We start from the raw sequence: 17,683 nt of genomic DNA on the forward strand, positions 1-17,683 counted from the left end.
GGTGGGGGTAGCACTACAGAAAAAGTTGCATGTCTTTTGCTGCTGCTGTGCCCGGCAGACCAGCTGACTGCAACCAGTGGAGATGCTAGGTGCCAAGGGTGGCACCTGGACATCTGCATCCAGACACAAAAGGCTGGTTACCAGTTGCAAAATGTGACTGGCAACTGGCTAATTTCCAACGCTGCTAGGAGCTTGGAGGACAGCGCTTGTACGCCAAGCAGGGAAAGGGCCTAGACACAATACATGGGCCCATACATCTAAAATAGGTCACAATAGGACCATAACAAGTTGCAAAATGTGCCTAGTCCTTAGGGAGTATTGAATGCTGCAGGGAAAGTAGCAATAAATTGCTCTATAGAAACACCACGACTTAGTAGAAATAGAAGGCACAGACTAGATTATGAAATGTCAGGGATAGGAAGATTTTAAAGCCATGATAGAGAAGGACAAAACCAAGAGATCTGGTGTATTCTGAAAAGCAGTAGTTGTGGAGAATCCACACACCTTTGTTCTTCCAAATTTTTGTGTCAAAGAACATGATGCCAGTCATGAAAAGGTAACAGAGCATTTTCACTATTTAGCACATAAAGCTAAATCCAGTTCACCTTCAATTATGTACTCTCAATGGAACAGCCATCAGAGCAAAAAGAAAAAGAAAATCCAATTCTCCCAAGGATGATCGTTTAATGGTTATTAATCAACTCTTCCAACAGGATTCATAGTATTATTCAATATAGCACCAAAACACACACCAGTTTATATTTCAATTGCTTAATGTTGAATACTACTCCCATTATACATTTCTATAGGGTACATTCCAGTGGGAGTACAGAATGAAGTTTTCAATTTCGTATCCTTTTTCATGTTGGAAAGTTGCATCCAATCAACCCAGCTGAAAACGAGGAGATGAACTAATAGGATGAGGGGAAGTCAAAGACCAATGAATACATTGTCTGCTATAAATATAGATGAACAGTTTTAATTGAGACTAAACTTTAAAATGCATTTAAATTTAAAAATAAACCAGGTGTGCAATGAAATCTTAATTCAATATAAAGCAAAACATGTTAAAGCCTACACACTGATTAAGATCTAAATTCTGCTCTCTGACAAAACATAATAAAATACTTCTGTGGTTTAGTAAACCTCTCTCTCTCTCATTACATATGAACCAGGAAACTGTATTTTAAACTTGGACTTCAAACCAAGCTCTAAAACCAGACCCCATTTGTAGTTCAAGATTAATTCAGGTTCCCAGTTCATAAGCAATGGGAAAGTATGGCTTAACTAACCCCAAAGTCCCATTACAGATCACAAAGCAAAGGCAGGAGAATGTGGGCACATTTGTCCACAGTCTAATAACACAAGGATTTGGGCTATAGCCTCTTAAAACTCAGTTACCGGTTGCTTTGCACTATAGGGCAATGGTTTTCAACCAGTGTGCCATGGCACCCTGGGGTGCCTTGAATGATGGTCAGCAGTGTTAGAAACTGGGATAGAACAGCTAGGAGCCAAATGACTTCTGGGACCTGGGTTGTGGGAGGGGAGGGAGAGGAGAGGAGGCAACACTTTTTATTTATTATTTTGATAAGCATGAATTAATGGCACCCAGACTTTCTGAGGTGCTTGGAGAATCTTTAAGTGCAAAAATGTGCCTGGCGCCCTGCTAATTTTGAATCCTGATGGTTAGGGGAGCTGCGGGCAACACTGGCCACTGTCCCTCTTTCCTTACCTCCCTCCTCTGATGCCCACTTGCGTCTCTGCCTCCAAATACTTGCACAGCTGTTTATTGCAGCAGCCCTGGCCATAACCTCCGCAGGTGAATGGTACCTCTCTTTGGGGTGGGGGGGGGGCAGCTCAGAGACCAGGGCAGCAGCAGTGGCTGCCCAGAGGACTCCCAAGGAGAGGGGAGAGGAGGCTGGGGGAACACTCCACAAAGGGAGTGTGTTCAAAAAAAGGGTTGAGAGACCAGGCAAGCGGTGACATAACTGGGCTCCTAAGCCCCACAGGGGTGCCACAGAAAGATGTAGTTGGTTAAGGGAGCCATGGACTCAAAAATGTTGAAAACCTCTGCTATGAGGAGGAATGTTCAACTGAAGTGAAACATGATCAAGTCAGAAGTCACTAAGCTTTTTGATTCCATTTGCAATCAGAAGAAACAGTTGTAGGTACCAACCAGCTCCTTTGAAATCTAATTTCAGGGGGGGACCCCTGTAGGCACCAGAGGAAGTCTCTGGGGTGCATATGCATCTGCAGGTACCGTGTTGTTGGCCCCTGTATTTATTACAGGGAGTTTCCTATCAGACGAACAGCCACCTACTGAGTCCATATAAGTGATCTTGGAAATGTGGTTGAAATGGGTGAGCTGGAAAAGAACGGCAGCCATAGTAATAGCTAAAAGGTATCTCCCATGTTAGGGACGCAGGTGGCGCTGTGGGTTAAACCACAGAGCCTAGGACAGTTCGAATCCCTGTGACGGGGTTGCTCAGTCCCTGCTGCTGCCAACCTAGCAGTTCGAAAGCACGTCAAAGTGCAAGTAGATAAATAGGTACCGCTCTGGCGGGAAGGTAAACAGCGTTTCCGTGTGCTGCTCTGGTTCTCCAGAAGCGGCTTAGTCATGCTGGCCACATGACCTGGAAGCTGTACACCGGCTCCCTCGGCCAATAAAGTGAGATGAGCGCCGCAACCCCAGAGTCAGTCACGACTGGACCTAATGGTCAGGGGTCCTTTATCTCCCATGTTCAGGGGCAGTACATAACAGAATGCCAATTGTGGGGGTAGCTGACAGCAGGAGAGCTATTGCTTTAACGCCATGTTTATGGTCTTCCCAATACATTAGACTAGACAGGCCTCTGGACTGAATAAACAGGGCTATGTTCTTATTCTGTACTCCTGTTTTCTGCCCTTCACTACAAGAACTTAGCAAAATACTACAATATGAATATTTACCATTAACCAGATAGCATGTACAGCTAACCTTCCATCTCATTAAGAAATACATTGCCCGGTAAGCACTAGCCATTGCATGTCGAATGTTCTAAACACCTAGGGCCTTACACATGTTTATTCAGAATTCCATGTCCATATGTTTGCTGCTTCTATCCAAGGAAGTGATCCACACACAGACAAAGATACCGGTCCTCATTTCCTAAGCAAACATCATTCTCACTGCATGTGGCTGCATGACCAGAGATTTTAGATTGTGCTCTTAGACTGTATAAACTCTTTGTTTTCTTGCAATTTACTTGTAATAGTAACCAGCATATTTGTTTAGAAAATGTGAATTTCAAAATGGTAGAGTCTTCTTTTCTAGATGATTTAAATTCAGTCACCTTAGCCATAGCTTTCTGCACCCCTCTCCCAGGAAACAGTTCATATTAACCAAGTCTGTATGATGGCCTTCATGGCTCAAACAGTATCCATCATCTTTGCTGACTTCTAAAGACAGTGTTTCTTTTTCTTTTTAAATGGTTAATTCTATGCCCTTCTCTACATGATACAGAAATATGTGACACAGAAGCATGCCAGCTGCAATGCATACTTAATCAAGTTAACCCTCAAAACTGAGCCAAGGTTACTTTGTCTTAAGTAGGTCACCCACTTGCATACATGTGTGCACGCACACACAAGTACATAACAAGCTCAAGGAGGGAACAGACTCTCAATAGAACTAGGCTTGAAACAACATTGCTTAAAATACTGATAATTGTGTCATTAAGCTGTGTAAACTGGTTAAAAAACTGTTGAGATGCTTCAAGTTTTACTTGACTTGTGCTGTGTGCTGCAAGAAACATATTAAGTCAGTGAGGGCCATAAAGTCAGCTAAATGTTCTTGTAATTTATCAATTACAGAACTGAAATTCAGACTAGCTCCATCCTCTTGCTATAGAAATAAACATAATACAAACAGAACACAAGGCCTTTCAGAAAGAGGGAGAAAATACATGACAATCAAAATTCACATTGTCCTATTCAATTCTACCCCACAGAGAGGTGCATTACATCACATTCACACAATGCAGGGGGAAGGGCTTGCCCACAGAAAGCAAGATTTACAATGATCCCCCATTGCTGAACTGCTTCCTTTGGAGAGATGTGAAACACAGGGCTTAGTTTTAAAGGGAAAGAATTTTAAATCCATGTAATACACTGTATCATCTTTATTCTTCTCATGAGTTCTCATTTCAAACACATTAAATATGTAAAATCAAAGTACTTATTTCACATTCCACTGTTGTTTTTTAAAAATATTGGTGCCAACATTGCCAGATTTAAAACTTCCAGAAAAAAGAGGGGAAAGCCGCTAAAAGAAAGGATTCTAAAGCAGGAGACCATTTTCTCAACTGACATTAACTAGTAAGATTGCCTCTTCTGAACTCTACATGCTATGTTTACAGAGTGCGACCATCTAGTTCCAATTGCAATCCAAATAAAATGCATCTGGTTGCAACGGAAAAGGGGGAGGGGATGCAGTCACATTGGGGGAGGGGGTGCACCCGCACGCAAGAGAATGTGCACTCCTATACATTATGCATGGTAGATTTTGAACGTAGGCATCTTCAAAAATCTCAAACTGCTTCAATACTAATTCGAAAGCCGTGTTTTAAAGAAACGTGCAAACATTGCTGTATTATTTTTGCCCTCTGAATCTCTTAAGAACTATAGGTTTATATAATATGCCAATCCTAGCAACAAGAATGCAAGACGATTTAATTTATGCTAATTTTTGCAGCAGATTTACAAGCCTCAAGTGTGTGTAGACGGCACTCTGAGAACCTTATGAAAAGAAAAGATTTAACACATAAAGCTGGTTTCTATGCAAAGGTATTTTAAACGCATTTAAAACCTCCCAAAATATGCCACGTATTTCTTTTAGATTTTTCTTTAAATCCTGGCAACTGCACTTGATCTAAGATCAAAGCGATTCACAGACGCTTACGCGAGACAAACGTCGTGCTGCAATTATCAGACGAAACCGTCAAACTAAACGCACCCCCTAAAAAAGAAAAAATCAATACGCGACAAAGAAAGATAGAACTACTACTAACCTCATAAAGTGCAACAGTGCTTAAATCCAGCAAGTTGAGGCATACAGGGTAAAAATGGAAGTTAAGAGATCTCAAAAATGATTTTGCTATATTTCTATGATTTCAATTTGAAATGTTCAAAAGCCAGCAGAGACTCCGTCGGCCATCTTGGCTTGAACTCCCTCTCTCCCTCGCTCGCGCGCGCGCGCACACAACACACTCCCTCTTCCTCGCTCTCCCCCTCCGTCTCTATAAAGGAAGCAGCTTTTTGTGACCTTCAAATAGAGGCAGGCCATGTGACTCGCGCACGCTGTCAATCAGGAAGGAGGGTGGAAAGCTAGAATCTTAAAGGAAACGCAGTTCTTTCATTCTCTCGCGCGCTCCCGTTTGTGAAAGCTGCAACAGCGCACGTTTTCTACTATTCCTCAAGTGTATAATCAACAGTATTACACATTCTAAAATAATAATCCCGTAAAAAGCTGCAGTCCTTGTCGTCCGCCGTCTAGGACACATCGGAGGATGGATAGACAGACATCATTTTAAGCTTCTCAATTTCACTTTGCATTTCTCACCAATGCTTACCAACACCCAAAAATATATAAATCCACACGATACAATTAACTGGTATCAGCAATACCACCCCAAATAACATTGTTACTGTTATAATTTGTACCCCATCACTTCTGTCAGCTGCTCAATCAATAAAGGCAACAAACTCTGCGTGGTTAATAACTAAAAATCCAGCTTTTCAAACAAACTCAAGAGTTACTCTTTGCAATTTAAAATTACCAACACTTTTATCAAAATCACTCTTCAATATTCAGATTCCAAATGTATGGAAAAAGGGATCAGATACTTTATGGCACTGCGATACAAGTCCTGTGACTGCAATATTATTCAATGTAGTCCTTACTCATTTGTATTATTATAATTTAGCATATTCAGTAACTACTTATATATGAAGGCACACTATACTGCAAAATTTTATACAGTGCTGCACAAAATGGCTTAAATTGTGTCCTTTACTAATATAGTCTAAGAAGACATTTTGGCAAGGAAGTGGCATATACATGAATGGACATACATTTTATCCATTGTTCAGTAGCCTTTACACTTACTGCTATTACCAACCATAAAGGCTGAATATTCTATAGTCCATTTCAGTGCACAAAATACTTTTTTGAAATACTCATTAGTCATCACAACTCCCCTGTGATAGGCTAGGCTGAAATATTGTGACTTGCCAGAAGCCACTAGTGAGCTGCATGGTGGAATGAGTCTATGTTTCAAGCCAAAAGCAAGCTCTACATAACATGAGATAATTAATGGAACCCAGCCTTCAGTATAAATATTTCTAGAGTGGTTTACAAAATTAAAAATGAAAACTGTGAAGTCATAATACAAAATATAAAATCAAACTTAAACTATCTCAAAAGTTAGAAGCCTGGGAAAATGTGAATCTTTAATCAGACACTCAAATGACAGAGCGGGTGTCCAGCAAGCTTCCCTGGGGGGAAAGAGCATAAGAAGAGCCCTGCTGAATCAGGCCAAAGGCCCCTCTAGTTCAGCACTTTGTTCCCAGTGCACAGCCAGATGCCCACAGGAAGACTGCATGCGTGTCTTGAGGGTAACAGCAGTCCTTCCACCCATTGCAATTTCCAGCAAGTAGTATTCAGAGATAAGAGTACAGTACTACAAGCAGAGGATCTCAAATGTGAAGGTCCTGTCCCATGTTTAGGAAAGGAATAGAAGATGCAATTGCCAATATGACAATGCCAGTATACAAATTTTTGGTGTGACTGCATCTGGAATGCTGTGTGCAGGTCCAGCCACCTTGCCTCAAAAAGGATATTCAGAGCTGGAAAAGGGTAACAAAAATGATCAAGGGGGTGCAGCAACTCCCATATCAGTACAGGCTGCAGTGTTGGAACTTTTAGTTTAGAGAAAATGTGACATGACAGAAGTTTATAAAATTATGCATTGCATGAAAGAAACAGAGAAAAGTTTTCTCCCTCTAACACTAGAAATGACGCTGAACATTGGAAGATTCAGGAAAGGTGAAAGAACTTCCTCATGCAGCATATAGTTACCATGCGTAGGCAAACTAAGGCCTGGGGGCTGGATCCGGCCCATTCGCCTTCTAAATCCGGCCCACGGATGGTCCGGGAATCCGCGTGTTTTTACATGAGAAGAATGTATCTTTTTATTTAACATGCATCTCTGGGTTATTTTGGGGGGGGGGCTGTCTGGTGTTTTTACATGAGTAGAATGTGTGCTTTTATTTAGAATGCATCTCTGGGTTATTTGTAGGGCATAGGAATTTGTTTATTCCCCGCAAAAAAATATAGTCTGGCCCCCCAGAAGGTCTGAGGGACAGTGGACCAGCGCCCTGCTGAATAAGTTTCCTGACCCTTGAGTTAAACTATGGAACTTGCATCTACAGGAGGCAGTGAAAGCCATCAACTTGGATGGCTTTAAAAGAGGGTTAGACAAATTTATGGAATAAAAAAATAATAGCCATGAAGGCTACGTTCTCTCCATGATATGGTGGACCAAATGAACATGGACTAGAAGATTTAGCTTCAAATCCCTTTTCAGCCATGAAACTCAGGACTACCTCTCCCCCTGGCCCTATGACAAACAGGAAGGCACTAACAACAGGAAGTAATAGGGAGGAGACTTCCATGTGCACAGGAAAGCAGTAAGCCCAAAAAGTTTAAGCGTAAACCTTGCTTTGGAGGCACTCCTGAATAACAGTTATCAACCTAGTTTGTAAACCACTGTTGCCACAATAGTGCAAGCTGCAACAATGGTTTACAGAAAAAGTTGAGAATTATTATGAAATACGTTTGCCCTAACACATTTTTAACTGTGCTCCTGAAGGTCTCCTCCCTATCTCTTCCAGACAGTATCTGAAGCCTATTCCATTCCACAGGACTTTTGTATGGTGTGTGTGAAAGCTCTATTAGTAAATAGCAAAAACGTAATGCACCACACATACCTGCAAATGCTTCTAAATTTGCACCATATCCAGAAATTGACAACTACTTCAAAGTGTGAAATAGTTCATTAACAATCCTGTTCCATAAAAAAAAACTTTCTTAGCTCCAGAAGGATAACACATTTTCTGTATTGTTTTTTAAAACCTACCTTGAGGAAATGCTTTCCACTCCCCTTACTCCAAAATAGTGGTTGGTCTGTTTGAAGACCAATTGGGAAAAATACAAATGCAACATTAGAACCAATTTAAATAAGCAGTGAGCAAGCTTTCCACTTCATCAGAACTCTTTTTCAGGCTGTATAAATTAAAGATAATTGTTACTTGTCATTTAAAAATCAACTCAATGTACTAAATTAAACTTGTAGGAGATGCAGGGGAGGAAGTTGTTGCAAGATACTTTCTACCCCAGGAGCTTAGGGCATTAAAGATCAAAGCCAGCACTTTGAAATGTGCCAGGACAACTAGAAATGTATTACCGTATTTTGCGCCCCATAGGACACACCGGCCCATAGGACGCACCTAGTTTTTTTGGGGGGGAAATAAAGGGGAAAAAATTATTTCCCCCCCAGGTGCGGGGCTGGAAGAACCAGGTCGGGGAACAGCAGGAAGGCGCACTCCGCCTCCCCGCTGTCCCCTGAGCTTGTGGGGCTGGCGATGGGGAGAAGTGTGCTGAGCCGGGACTGTAGGCAGCTCTGCGCGGCCATCAGGAGCCGGTCTCCCGAGGGTTGCGCAGAGCTTCCTGAAGCCTGGAGAGCGAGAGGGGTCAGTGCGCACCGACCCCTCTCGCTCTCCAGGCTTCAGCGAAAGCCTGCATTCGCCCCATAGGACGCACACACATTTCCCCTTCATTTTTGGAGGGGGAAAAGTGTGTCCTATAGGGCGAAAAATACGGTAATATGTTTCCAGCAACGTATCACAGTTAGCAGGTCTATTGTCAAGTTCTATGTCATCTGAACCTTCAACAGGCTCCAAAGCAAAAATATGCAGCATATCATTATCAATCTGAAGAAGCCTGTTCCTCCAAATGCTTTGCACTACAGTCCCCGTGATCTCTATGCTAGTTGAGGGTACTTTGAGATAAGGCCACAAAGATGAAGCATATAGATTAAATATGGATCTGGATCTGTTGTACTACAACACCCCAAAAGACTACAGGCTATTTGTAGAGAAGGCTATTAAATAGCTTTTATATATTAAAAACATAAAATACAGTAGTAATCTAGCTCAGCCCAGTCAAGAGGCACATAAAAATCTGAACCTGGCTAGACCAAAAAGAAAGGTCTCACCACTTATTAGGGCAACAGAGTGATTCCTACAGATATATACACCCAACCCTAAACTGCAAAAGCTAAATAACAAACGGTGGCAAACTGCCACAGCACCACCAGCAGGATGGGCAGGGATCACTGTGGTGTCAGCCCAGCATGGGAAACTATAAGTGTTGCTGCTTTGGAGCTTTCTTTCACTGTATGTTTTTAACAGGGACCATTTCACTTTTCATACTGTAGTTCCTCCAAGTTTAGAAAAATAAATGCATTTTCACCCTCTAAAAAGTCTTCCCTCTCCCACATCTTTCTATTTTTCTTTCTTTCTATGTATGTATATATGTATGTATGTACATACAAAAAGCAACCTACAAAGTGAGAATACACAACAATGTACTAGGCACCAATAAATAAGGCACCAATAAATACAATGCCAAAACAGCCAGAGAATCTTGAAGAAACATATCAGTATACAAGAGAAGATTTCAAAGGTTGTGACCCAAAATAAAATAAAGCAAATATATCTATGAAGGGATCTCCAAAGTGTGGGTACTGTTACAAGAAACAGTTTAAATTAAAGTGTAGCTGGCAATTAGCTTATCACCAATGTGAGAATGGCAGGGGAGGGAGGAGACAAGGAACAGCAAAGGAAAGATGAAACCATCACATTTTTACAGAAACTGAAAACAAATGTTTAGTTATTGGTTGGTGTGGGCAGCATATAAACACAGAATGCTCCTCTATGAGTCAGTTTCCATGGATTTTGGCTTGGGTTGTAACTGTGTAGGCCAAGCTTGCTACTTATGAGTAAACAGTACGGTATGCAGACCTTTACAACTAAACTCTGCCTCATCATTTATATGATGCACTTACACTGTGGGTTGTTCACACACAATTCCGCATTTCAGGACAAAAAGGAACACTTGTCCACTACAAGAACTACAATAGTTGCATGATATTTGCTTTCACACAAAAAAGCAGCTCTGTGATGAAAGTGGCTATGCAAATAAAGCATCTGTTTTAGTTTGTGTATTATTATCTGCTCCTTCTAGAAAGTCTAATCAGCATCAGAATCCTGAGCAGGCCTAAAGCAACTGAGCCAGAGAAGCTTTGCAACTAGACTATTGGTTATGAGTATCGGAGCAATGTCAAACTTAGCAAGTTTAAAGATCATTACATGTGCCCTAAACAGTCAAAATTCAATCAATGGATATTCAGATTTTGATTATGAAAAAGTACTGGGGTACTTAGTTCATGCAGACAAACCTTCACATGCAATAATCGATGAAAGTGAGATAGAGAGAGAGAGAGATGCCTTCCTTCTACGCTAGCCACAGTTTTGGGAATCCTTATTAAAAATACCATAAAAACAAACAGAACGTGTCCCAGGTATAGCAAACACCACTGCAAGTTTAGATAACTAGGGACATTAAATCTGGTTTATCATCTGTAATAACTATAAACAAAAAAAACTCACTAATAAATGATAAACCAATTTTTATCAATTTGTATATGCAAGCTCTGAACTTTATCAGAAATAAATTATATATGGAAGCTAAGAATGTATGGTATTTTACCGCTGTAAACCACTGATGGCTCCAAACAATGGGAGCTTGAATTTTACAAAAAAAGTTATTTCTTAAAAACTAGAGCCTCTTTTCAAGTTTAAACACACAATCCTTCCTAGCATTGGGATTGGAATCATTTTGTAGCCATTTGGAAGTTCTTAGATCTACCCCCACCCACCTCAAAACAGCAACTACTACCTGAAGACCTATTTTTAATTAAGTGAAACAACTTCATACATCTTGGAACTATTCATCCTAAACCTCTTGAACTGATGACTCATTGCATGAAGCTTTGATTTCAAATACGAGGCAATTATCTAGTAGTCATCAGCTGGCAGTACCCAACTCAAGAGTATGGTACATAGAGGAACAGAATGAATAAGGGTCAGAGAGGAATAGAATGGTTAAAAACAGAACAGAACTACCTATTTTAGTCGGACACGACGAAACGACTAAACAACAACAACAACTGGGGAAAATCCAAGGCTCTTTCCTGCAGCACTTCTGATTTTGTTAGCCGTATATGACTCAAAAGGAAAAGCACATTGCAGCTCAATATGTCTACAGTGGTACCTCGGGTTAAGTACTTAATTCGTTCCGGAGGTCTGTTCTTAACCTGAAGCTGTTCTTAATCTGAAGCACCACTTTAGCTAATGGGGCCTCCTGCTGCCGCCGGAGCGCGATTTCTGTTCTCATCCTGAAGCAAAGTTCTTAACCCGAGGTACTATTTCTGGGTTAGTGGAGTCTGTAACCTGAAGCGTATGTAACCCAAGGTACCACTGTAATGCCTTAGTAAGCACTACACCAGAGAAGTGAGAATGAAAGTACGGGCATCTGTATGTGCGTGAGTGAAAGGGGTGCGTGCACGCTTGCATGAGTGAACTTTGGTTAAGTTGAGGGAAGTACATCACATCAGTGCCAGCCAAACTAGACCATTCCTCTTCCATTAGAACATTCTAACCAGACTATACATCTACATCTACATCATCATCATCATCCAAAACCTTGGCTCTTTCACTCATTATATCAACAACACACATTACCCCTCCCCCAAAAAGGGATAACAAGAATTACTTAGGAGTTCCCTGCAGCATGGACATGTTATCATGTTTTGCACAAAAAACATTTTAGTATTCAATTCAAGGACATGATAAAAGCAATGCATGGGTGTGCTACATTAATTGTTTTCACAAGATACCATTGCAAGCCCCCAATTTTGTTTTCATTTGTTTTAGCTACACTAGCCTTCTAAATAACCAGACATTTACACACAAATCCTTACTAATATAGTGTGGCATGGCAGTTACCAGGTCACTTGACAGTGTACTGAGGTATCACAGCTGATTAATGAGCTTCCTTATAATAGTTACTGTTTATGTGATGTTTCTCTTGCCTCCATTGAGACAGAAGGAATAACCACCTGCGTGAACCTATATAAAAAGGTCTGGACATCATGAATCCTATTTTTTCTTCTGCTTCAAAAGCTCATGAAGGGACTATTTTAGTAAATGACTGTTGCCGCTTCTAGATAAAGGGGCTAACATTTGAATGCCTACTTCATTTGTACAGTCACAATCAAGAGCTTGTATTTACACATTTACTTCAAAAGCAAATGCTTTGATGGGAAATGAAATTTCAGGTAAAATACAGTACTCTTTCTGCATGACGTGGAAAAGCTCAAAAGCAGTATTAATAATAATAGTAATAATAATAATAATAATAATTATTATTATTATAATATACCCCACCCATCTGGCTGGGTTTCCCCAGTATCTGAAGGGAGCCCTGAATAGGGAAGCTTTTTAAGGTTAAATGTTTTATTATGCTTTTATATATGTTGGAAGCCACCCAGAGTAACCCAGTCAACCCAGTATGTTAGAAGCCACCCAGGGTACAAATAAATTATTATTATTATTGTCTTTCATTCTTTAAAAAATACCAAGAGAAATCAGTCCAATAATTGCCCACAAAGACTACCTCCACGCTGTGCTGTTATTCTACTTACCTCAAAGCTCAGTATGATACAGAATGCAGTTCCACACAGAGACAAATCATGGGTCAGCATGTGATGACCTCAACATTTTCCTGCACTGTATCACTTCAGCTGTGGGACAAGGAAGTCCTAGGTACTAATCGGTCTAACCTTATAACTCACATGACAGCTTTGAGCAAGTTAGTAAGATGTTGCTGGATGCTACTCCCCACACATGCATGCAGTTCACATGCTTCCTCGCTCAGTTCCCTCACAACATGTAGAAGTGAACATCAAAACCATAGCCATTGCACAGAGGTCACTCCTAACCCTGAATACTGAAACCATTGTTTCCCCAGCAGAGGAAAACAAACATCTAAACAGCCTTATTCGGTGGCCCAATTTATGTAAAAGGATTGTTAATTTCACTGTCATTAAAGAGTTCATTATACAAAATAAACCACAGTCTTATAGAAATGATTAACAGTGCAGACCCCAGCTTCTCCTAATCCAAACTTAAAACCCATCTTCCAATGCAACCCATATATATATATATATATATATATATATATATATATATATATATACACACACACACACACACACACACACACACACACATATATAAATTTAAAAAACCCTTGTAATTTTAAGAGTAAAAGTAAAAATCTTGATTTAGGGCTATCATCTTTGCTCATGTTCTTTTTTTCTTTTTGCAAGAAGGAGGAGTAAGAATTGAGGAAACAAAAATAGTAATGCAACTGCTGATGCAACTTAATTCAGTCACCAAGACTCAGAAATGAAGAGAAATCCTCCAGTTCAAAACTAATGACATAACCAGCTTTCTCCCAATCTGATGCCTTTCAAGTGGTAGGACGCCCAACTCCTATCAGACACAGCCAGCATGGCCAATGGTCATGATAGGAGCTGTAGTCTAAAACATATGAAGAGCACAAGGATGGGGAAAGGCTGATGGAGGCCATGTGTACTCAAGTCTCCGCATTGCCTCATTATACAATTCCAGGTGCTATTTTAAAGTATGACTATGAAAGTAGGAGAGATAGAAAATTATGAAAGGCTACGTTAGATAGTCATGTACATCCTAAGAATTACATTTATTAACTCTCCTGAAACCTTAAAAAAGCACATTCGTGTTATTCCTGCACAACTTTAGACTGCTGCAACGTAAGAGTGGAATCCACTGCAGACAACCAAACAAATTTAAAGGCATTTTTAAACAGGCGTGTATTTTACTATTTTCTGCCAAATTTGTAATGAGTGCTCTATGTCCCATCCAGAAGTTCCTGCTCCTTAGACTTTATCCAAAAAAACAGAACAACTGTCATACTTTAATGGCAAATAGTAAAAAAAACCACTGCTTTCAGCAAAAAGTAGGAGACCTTAAAAGATAAAGTTACACATACTAGTTGAAGTTTTGTCTATTATAAAATATCCTCAATTTCAAAGCCCAAGGGTTTCTGAGAGTGCAGTTCCACAGCCTCTGGGAGCCACAGGATATTGTATTGCACCAAGGAGGACCACTCTTGGAGGACCACTCTTGGGAGTCTCTTAGTGAGACTGTGGAAACTCTGCAGCCAGCACACAGCAGCAGTAAAAGGGAAAGGGTGTCTGTATGGGAAGCCCTCCCACCCCCCAACACACCCCTGGGATGGAAAAGCATGCCAGGCCTAAAGCTGGTTGGTGTCCTTGTTTTCCCTCCATCTTCCCACAACTTCTGTGCTAGCCAAAGATCAGTAGGCCTTTGGATTATCTTCTACCACAGATTCTTCCTTCCCTGGCACCAGTAGATTTTTTTTTTGTCATGAGTAGAAGTAGCCCAAAACAGAGTTCTCTTAAAACAAAAAAATAAAAATGCAGGAGATACAGAAGTCTTAAGCAAATCAGGAGTATGGATTCAATGCTTTCATACCCAGCTCTTTTTCCAGTACCCACACAGTTCTTAACTAGTGAAATTGTGTGTGTATAATATAATATAATATAATATAATATAATATAATATCACCATGAATAGCAGCATGTATTTTACTGAAGCTGCTGGAAAATATAGGGAAAAAGTAGAACTGCAGATAGCATTGTTTGGAAATATATCAGAAAACTGTAACACCACAAGAAGCAAATATTGTATTGAGTCTGGTTTCAATTTCAACAGTGTGTAGGAAATCATAGGTTTCAGTCGTATTACCATGAGAGAAGAGGATATTCTTTTAAAAATGTTTAAATGAATTGAATACGTTTTAATCATTAAATAGAGCTGGTGAGATAAATAGAGATAACCTTTTCCACTGCCCATGCCTGCTAGTGCTGGCAGGAGTTGGAGCCCAACAGGTTCCCTTATCCCTGAGCTAGACCCACCTCACTGCTGGCACAAAGCCCCAGAGAAGCTGTCCATGAGGAAATGTGGTCCTCTGACTGGAACAGGTTACCCATCCATAAGCATATAAAAGAATATGTTTATTACCCACCCTCTCTTTTGGGGTGAGAATCAGTAATACTGAAGAACATTCAAAGTGTAGTAGAGGAGGGATAGAACAGAGATAGAACAGTGAATATCATACAAGAATGGGGGGGAAACACTGAGAGGGAAAAGGGCAGCCATGCACTGTTGGGAGGGGTAGAGTGCAGAGACAAGGACGTTGGACAGCTCAAAGGGTTGAGGGCTAGAAAGTTCAATCTGCATGCCTACGAGGGAGGAAAAAGAAGACAGGGTACAGAAGTTGAGTAGCTGGAAGGGGACAGAAGACCGTGTGGAATGAGAACTAGGAATCTAAGAACAATGGGTGGAGGAATAAAAGGCTAATGCATCCATCAATGCAACCACATACCTTCTTGTGGTTCTGAGCATGTAAACAATTTTCTCCTGCAGAAACTGTAAAATCAGAGCGCACTGCCAAAAATAATTCACTATGCTACCATACCGGAATACATGTTAATGTCTGGGCATATTAGAAGTGAAAAATCCAAATTTACCTTTGAAAGGTAAGGCCCACATTTGAAAAAGGATACTTTCTAAGATAAACATCATAAACTTAATAGGGAGGCCCTACCTTGCATACTGCTGTGATTTCTCTAGCAAAGTGATGCAAAGTTGCACACACCACTAGCAATATGCTATGTTCTCCAGGAAAGGCCACCCTACACATGTCAATTCAAAAGTAAGTTCTACTGGGAGGTATTTAATGTAGCACTATGACAATCATTCCATCAGCCCAAGCATTTCAGCTTGCCAGACAGAACGATCCCTCTTCTCCTCTCTTCCCTGTGCTATTCTGGGGGTTCTTTCAACACACACACCAAAGCCAATGTGGGGGGGGGCAGGGGGAAATGCACTGCCCTAGCAGGTCCTTGTCTGGGTTTCCATGAGTGTGGCTCATTAGTTGAACCTGGCACACTGTGTTCAATTGGGCTTACTCCCTAGTAAGTGTGTTTAGGATTATAACCCTTATTTTAGCCACTTAAGATTTAATCGTAAAACAACAAAACTGTGAATATGTTAAAAAGGAAGCAATGCTTCAGACACATTTATCCTGCATGTTTTGTATAATTTACTGATTAAGGCCCTTTTTAAATAAACATGACTCACTGTTTGTTTTCTTCACCAGGAGGTGGAGTCTTGCCATGCCCTTCCATTACAAAATCCTCATGTTCCATCTGCGAAGGCAAGCATTGCAGGTCAGCATTGATGGAGCAAAATACATTTTGTCCAAAGTGGCCCTTTTCCATATCAGAATTTATCACCAGTTTCCACTGTTAGCTCTAACCAAGAGATTGCCATTTGAAGTTTAACAAATGCACACCCCACGGTCATATTGTCACTCTCATGGTTATCACTCATAGTTACAATAAGCCAAAACATGAAGAAAGTTTTATATGTTGAAACATGAAATGAGTAAATATGGGACCTAGATTCTTTACTTTTTCATATAAGGGCTTCCATATTTTTATTCTGCATAAGTTGTATAAGCAGATTATATACATTGAGATGTGTTTTTCTTTATTAAAAATCAATATTTGTCTGACCATTCTAAATTTGGTATAGAGAATTCTCCTCAGTGAAGAGTCTGAATTTCCCAAACTTAATTGGACACAATAGCCAGATGAGTATCATTTAAACATTGGGGACAGAAGGATTCTTTCCTCTAAGAATAAACCATCTTCTTTTAAGAAGGCTTTAACATCTGCCAAAGCGATTGATGCTTTCAAAACTTTAAATGTGTTATTAAGGCTTGCCTTTCATTTAGAATTTAAAGTCCATTGTGGACTTTCCATCTCCCATTCTATACAGTACATCTATATTACGCATGCTCGGTGGCAACAGTCATTATGGGTGGAGGAGTGGGTGTCAGGAAATTTGATTCACACTGATATGGCCAAGGTACTGTGTCACCCCAGGAGAGATTAAAATGTTGCTGTCATTCCCTCCCCTCATACATAGATTAGAAAGATGCTCAAGTATGAATAGTGAGGGTTTAACAAACCTTGATTTGGGGACACAGGCAGAGACTGAAAGCATATGGGAAAGCAGAGGCTGGGCAACAGTGTGAGGAGAAGCTAGTGGGGAAAGAAAAATATGGACGTGGAAATGGTATCTTGTGAAAGGGTGAATTTTTGACACTATTTTTGCAAATAATTCGCAGAACTTCCACAACTTATGATGTGGCTGAAGGCCACATCCTGCCCTGGCATCCAATGTCTAGTTCTTACTGAGATGGCAAACCTGTGTCTGGTATACATCACTTCAGACTGCAAATAAAGACTCAAATAACTGAATGCTTCTCCAAACAAACAAAATTTCCTGTGGGTAAGAAACTAGCTAGAAACCTTAGCACTAA

General features: G+C 40.5%; 1 protein-coding gene across 22 annotated transcripts in view; it reads right to left on the reverse strand.

The window, feature by feature from the left end:
- The window catches only part of TNRC6B (trinucleotide repeat containing adaptor 6B), a 104,887-nt gene that overhangs the window by 72,376 nt on the left and 14,828 nt on the right, over positions 1-17,683 (reverse strand). For 10 of the 22 annotated variants that reach the window (XM_083573728.1, XM_083573717.1, XM_083573726.1 and 7 more), the window contains one exon: positions 16,435-16,502. The exons of 8 other annotated variants lie outside the window; for them this stretch is intronic. In XM_083573728.1, coding sequence (XP_083429854.1) covers positions 16,435-16,502 — 68 coding nt within the window. Of the gene's footprint in view, positions 1-5,048; positions 5,276-16,434; positions 16,503-17,683 lie in introns of those variants that run through there. 4 more of the 22 variants (XM_083573730.1, XM_083573724.1, XM_083573725.1 and 1 more) reach the window with 1 other exon arrangement.

This window comes from Podarcis filfolensis (genome assembly GCF_964270895.1).
Source record: "Podarcis filfolensis genome assembly, chromosome: 10".
NCBI classification, from domain to species: domain Eukaryota; kingdom Metazoa; phylum Chordata; class Lepidosauria; order Squamata; family Lacertidae; genus Podarcis; species Podarcis filfolensis.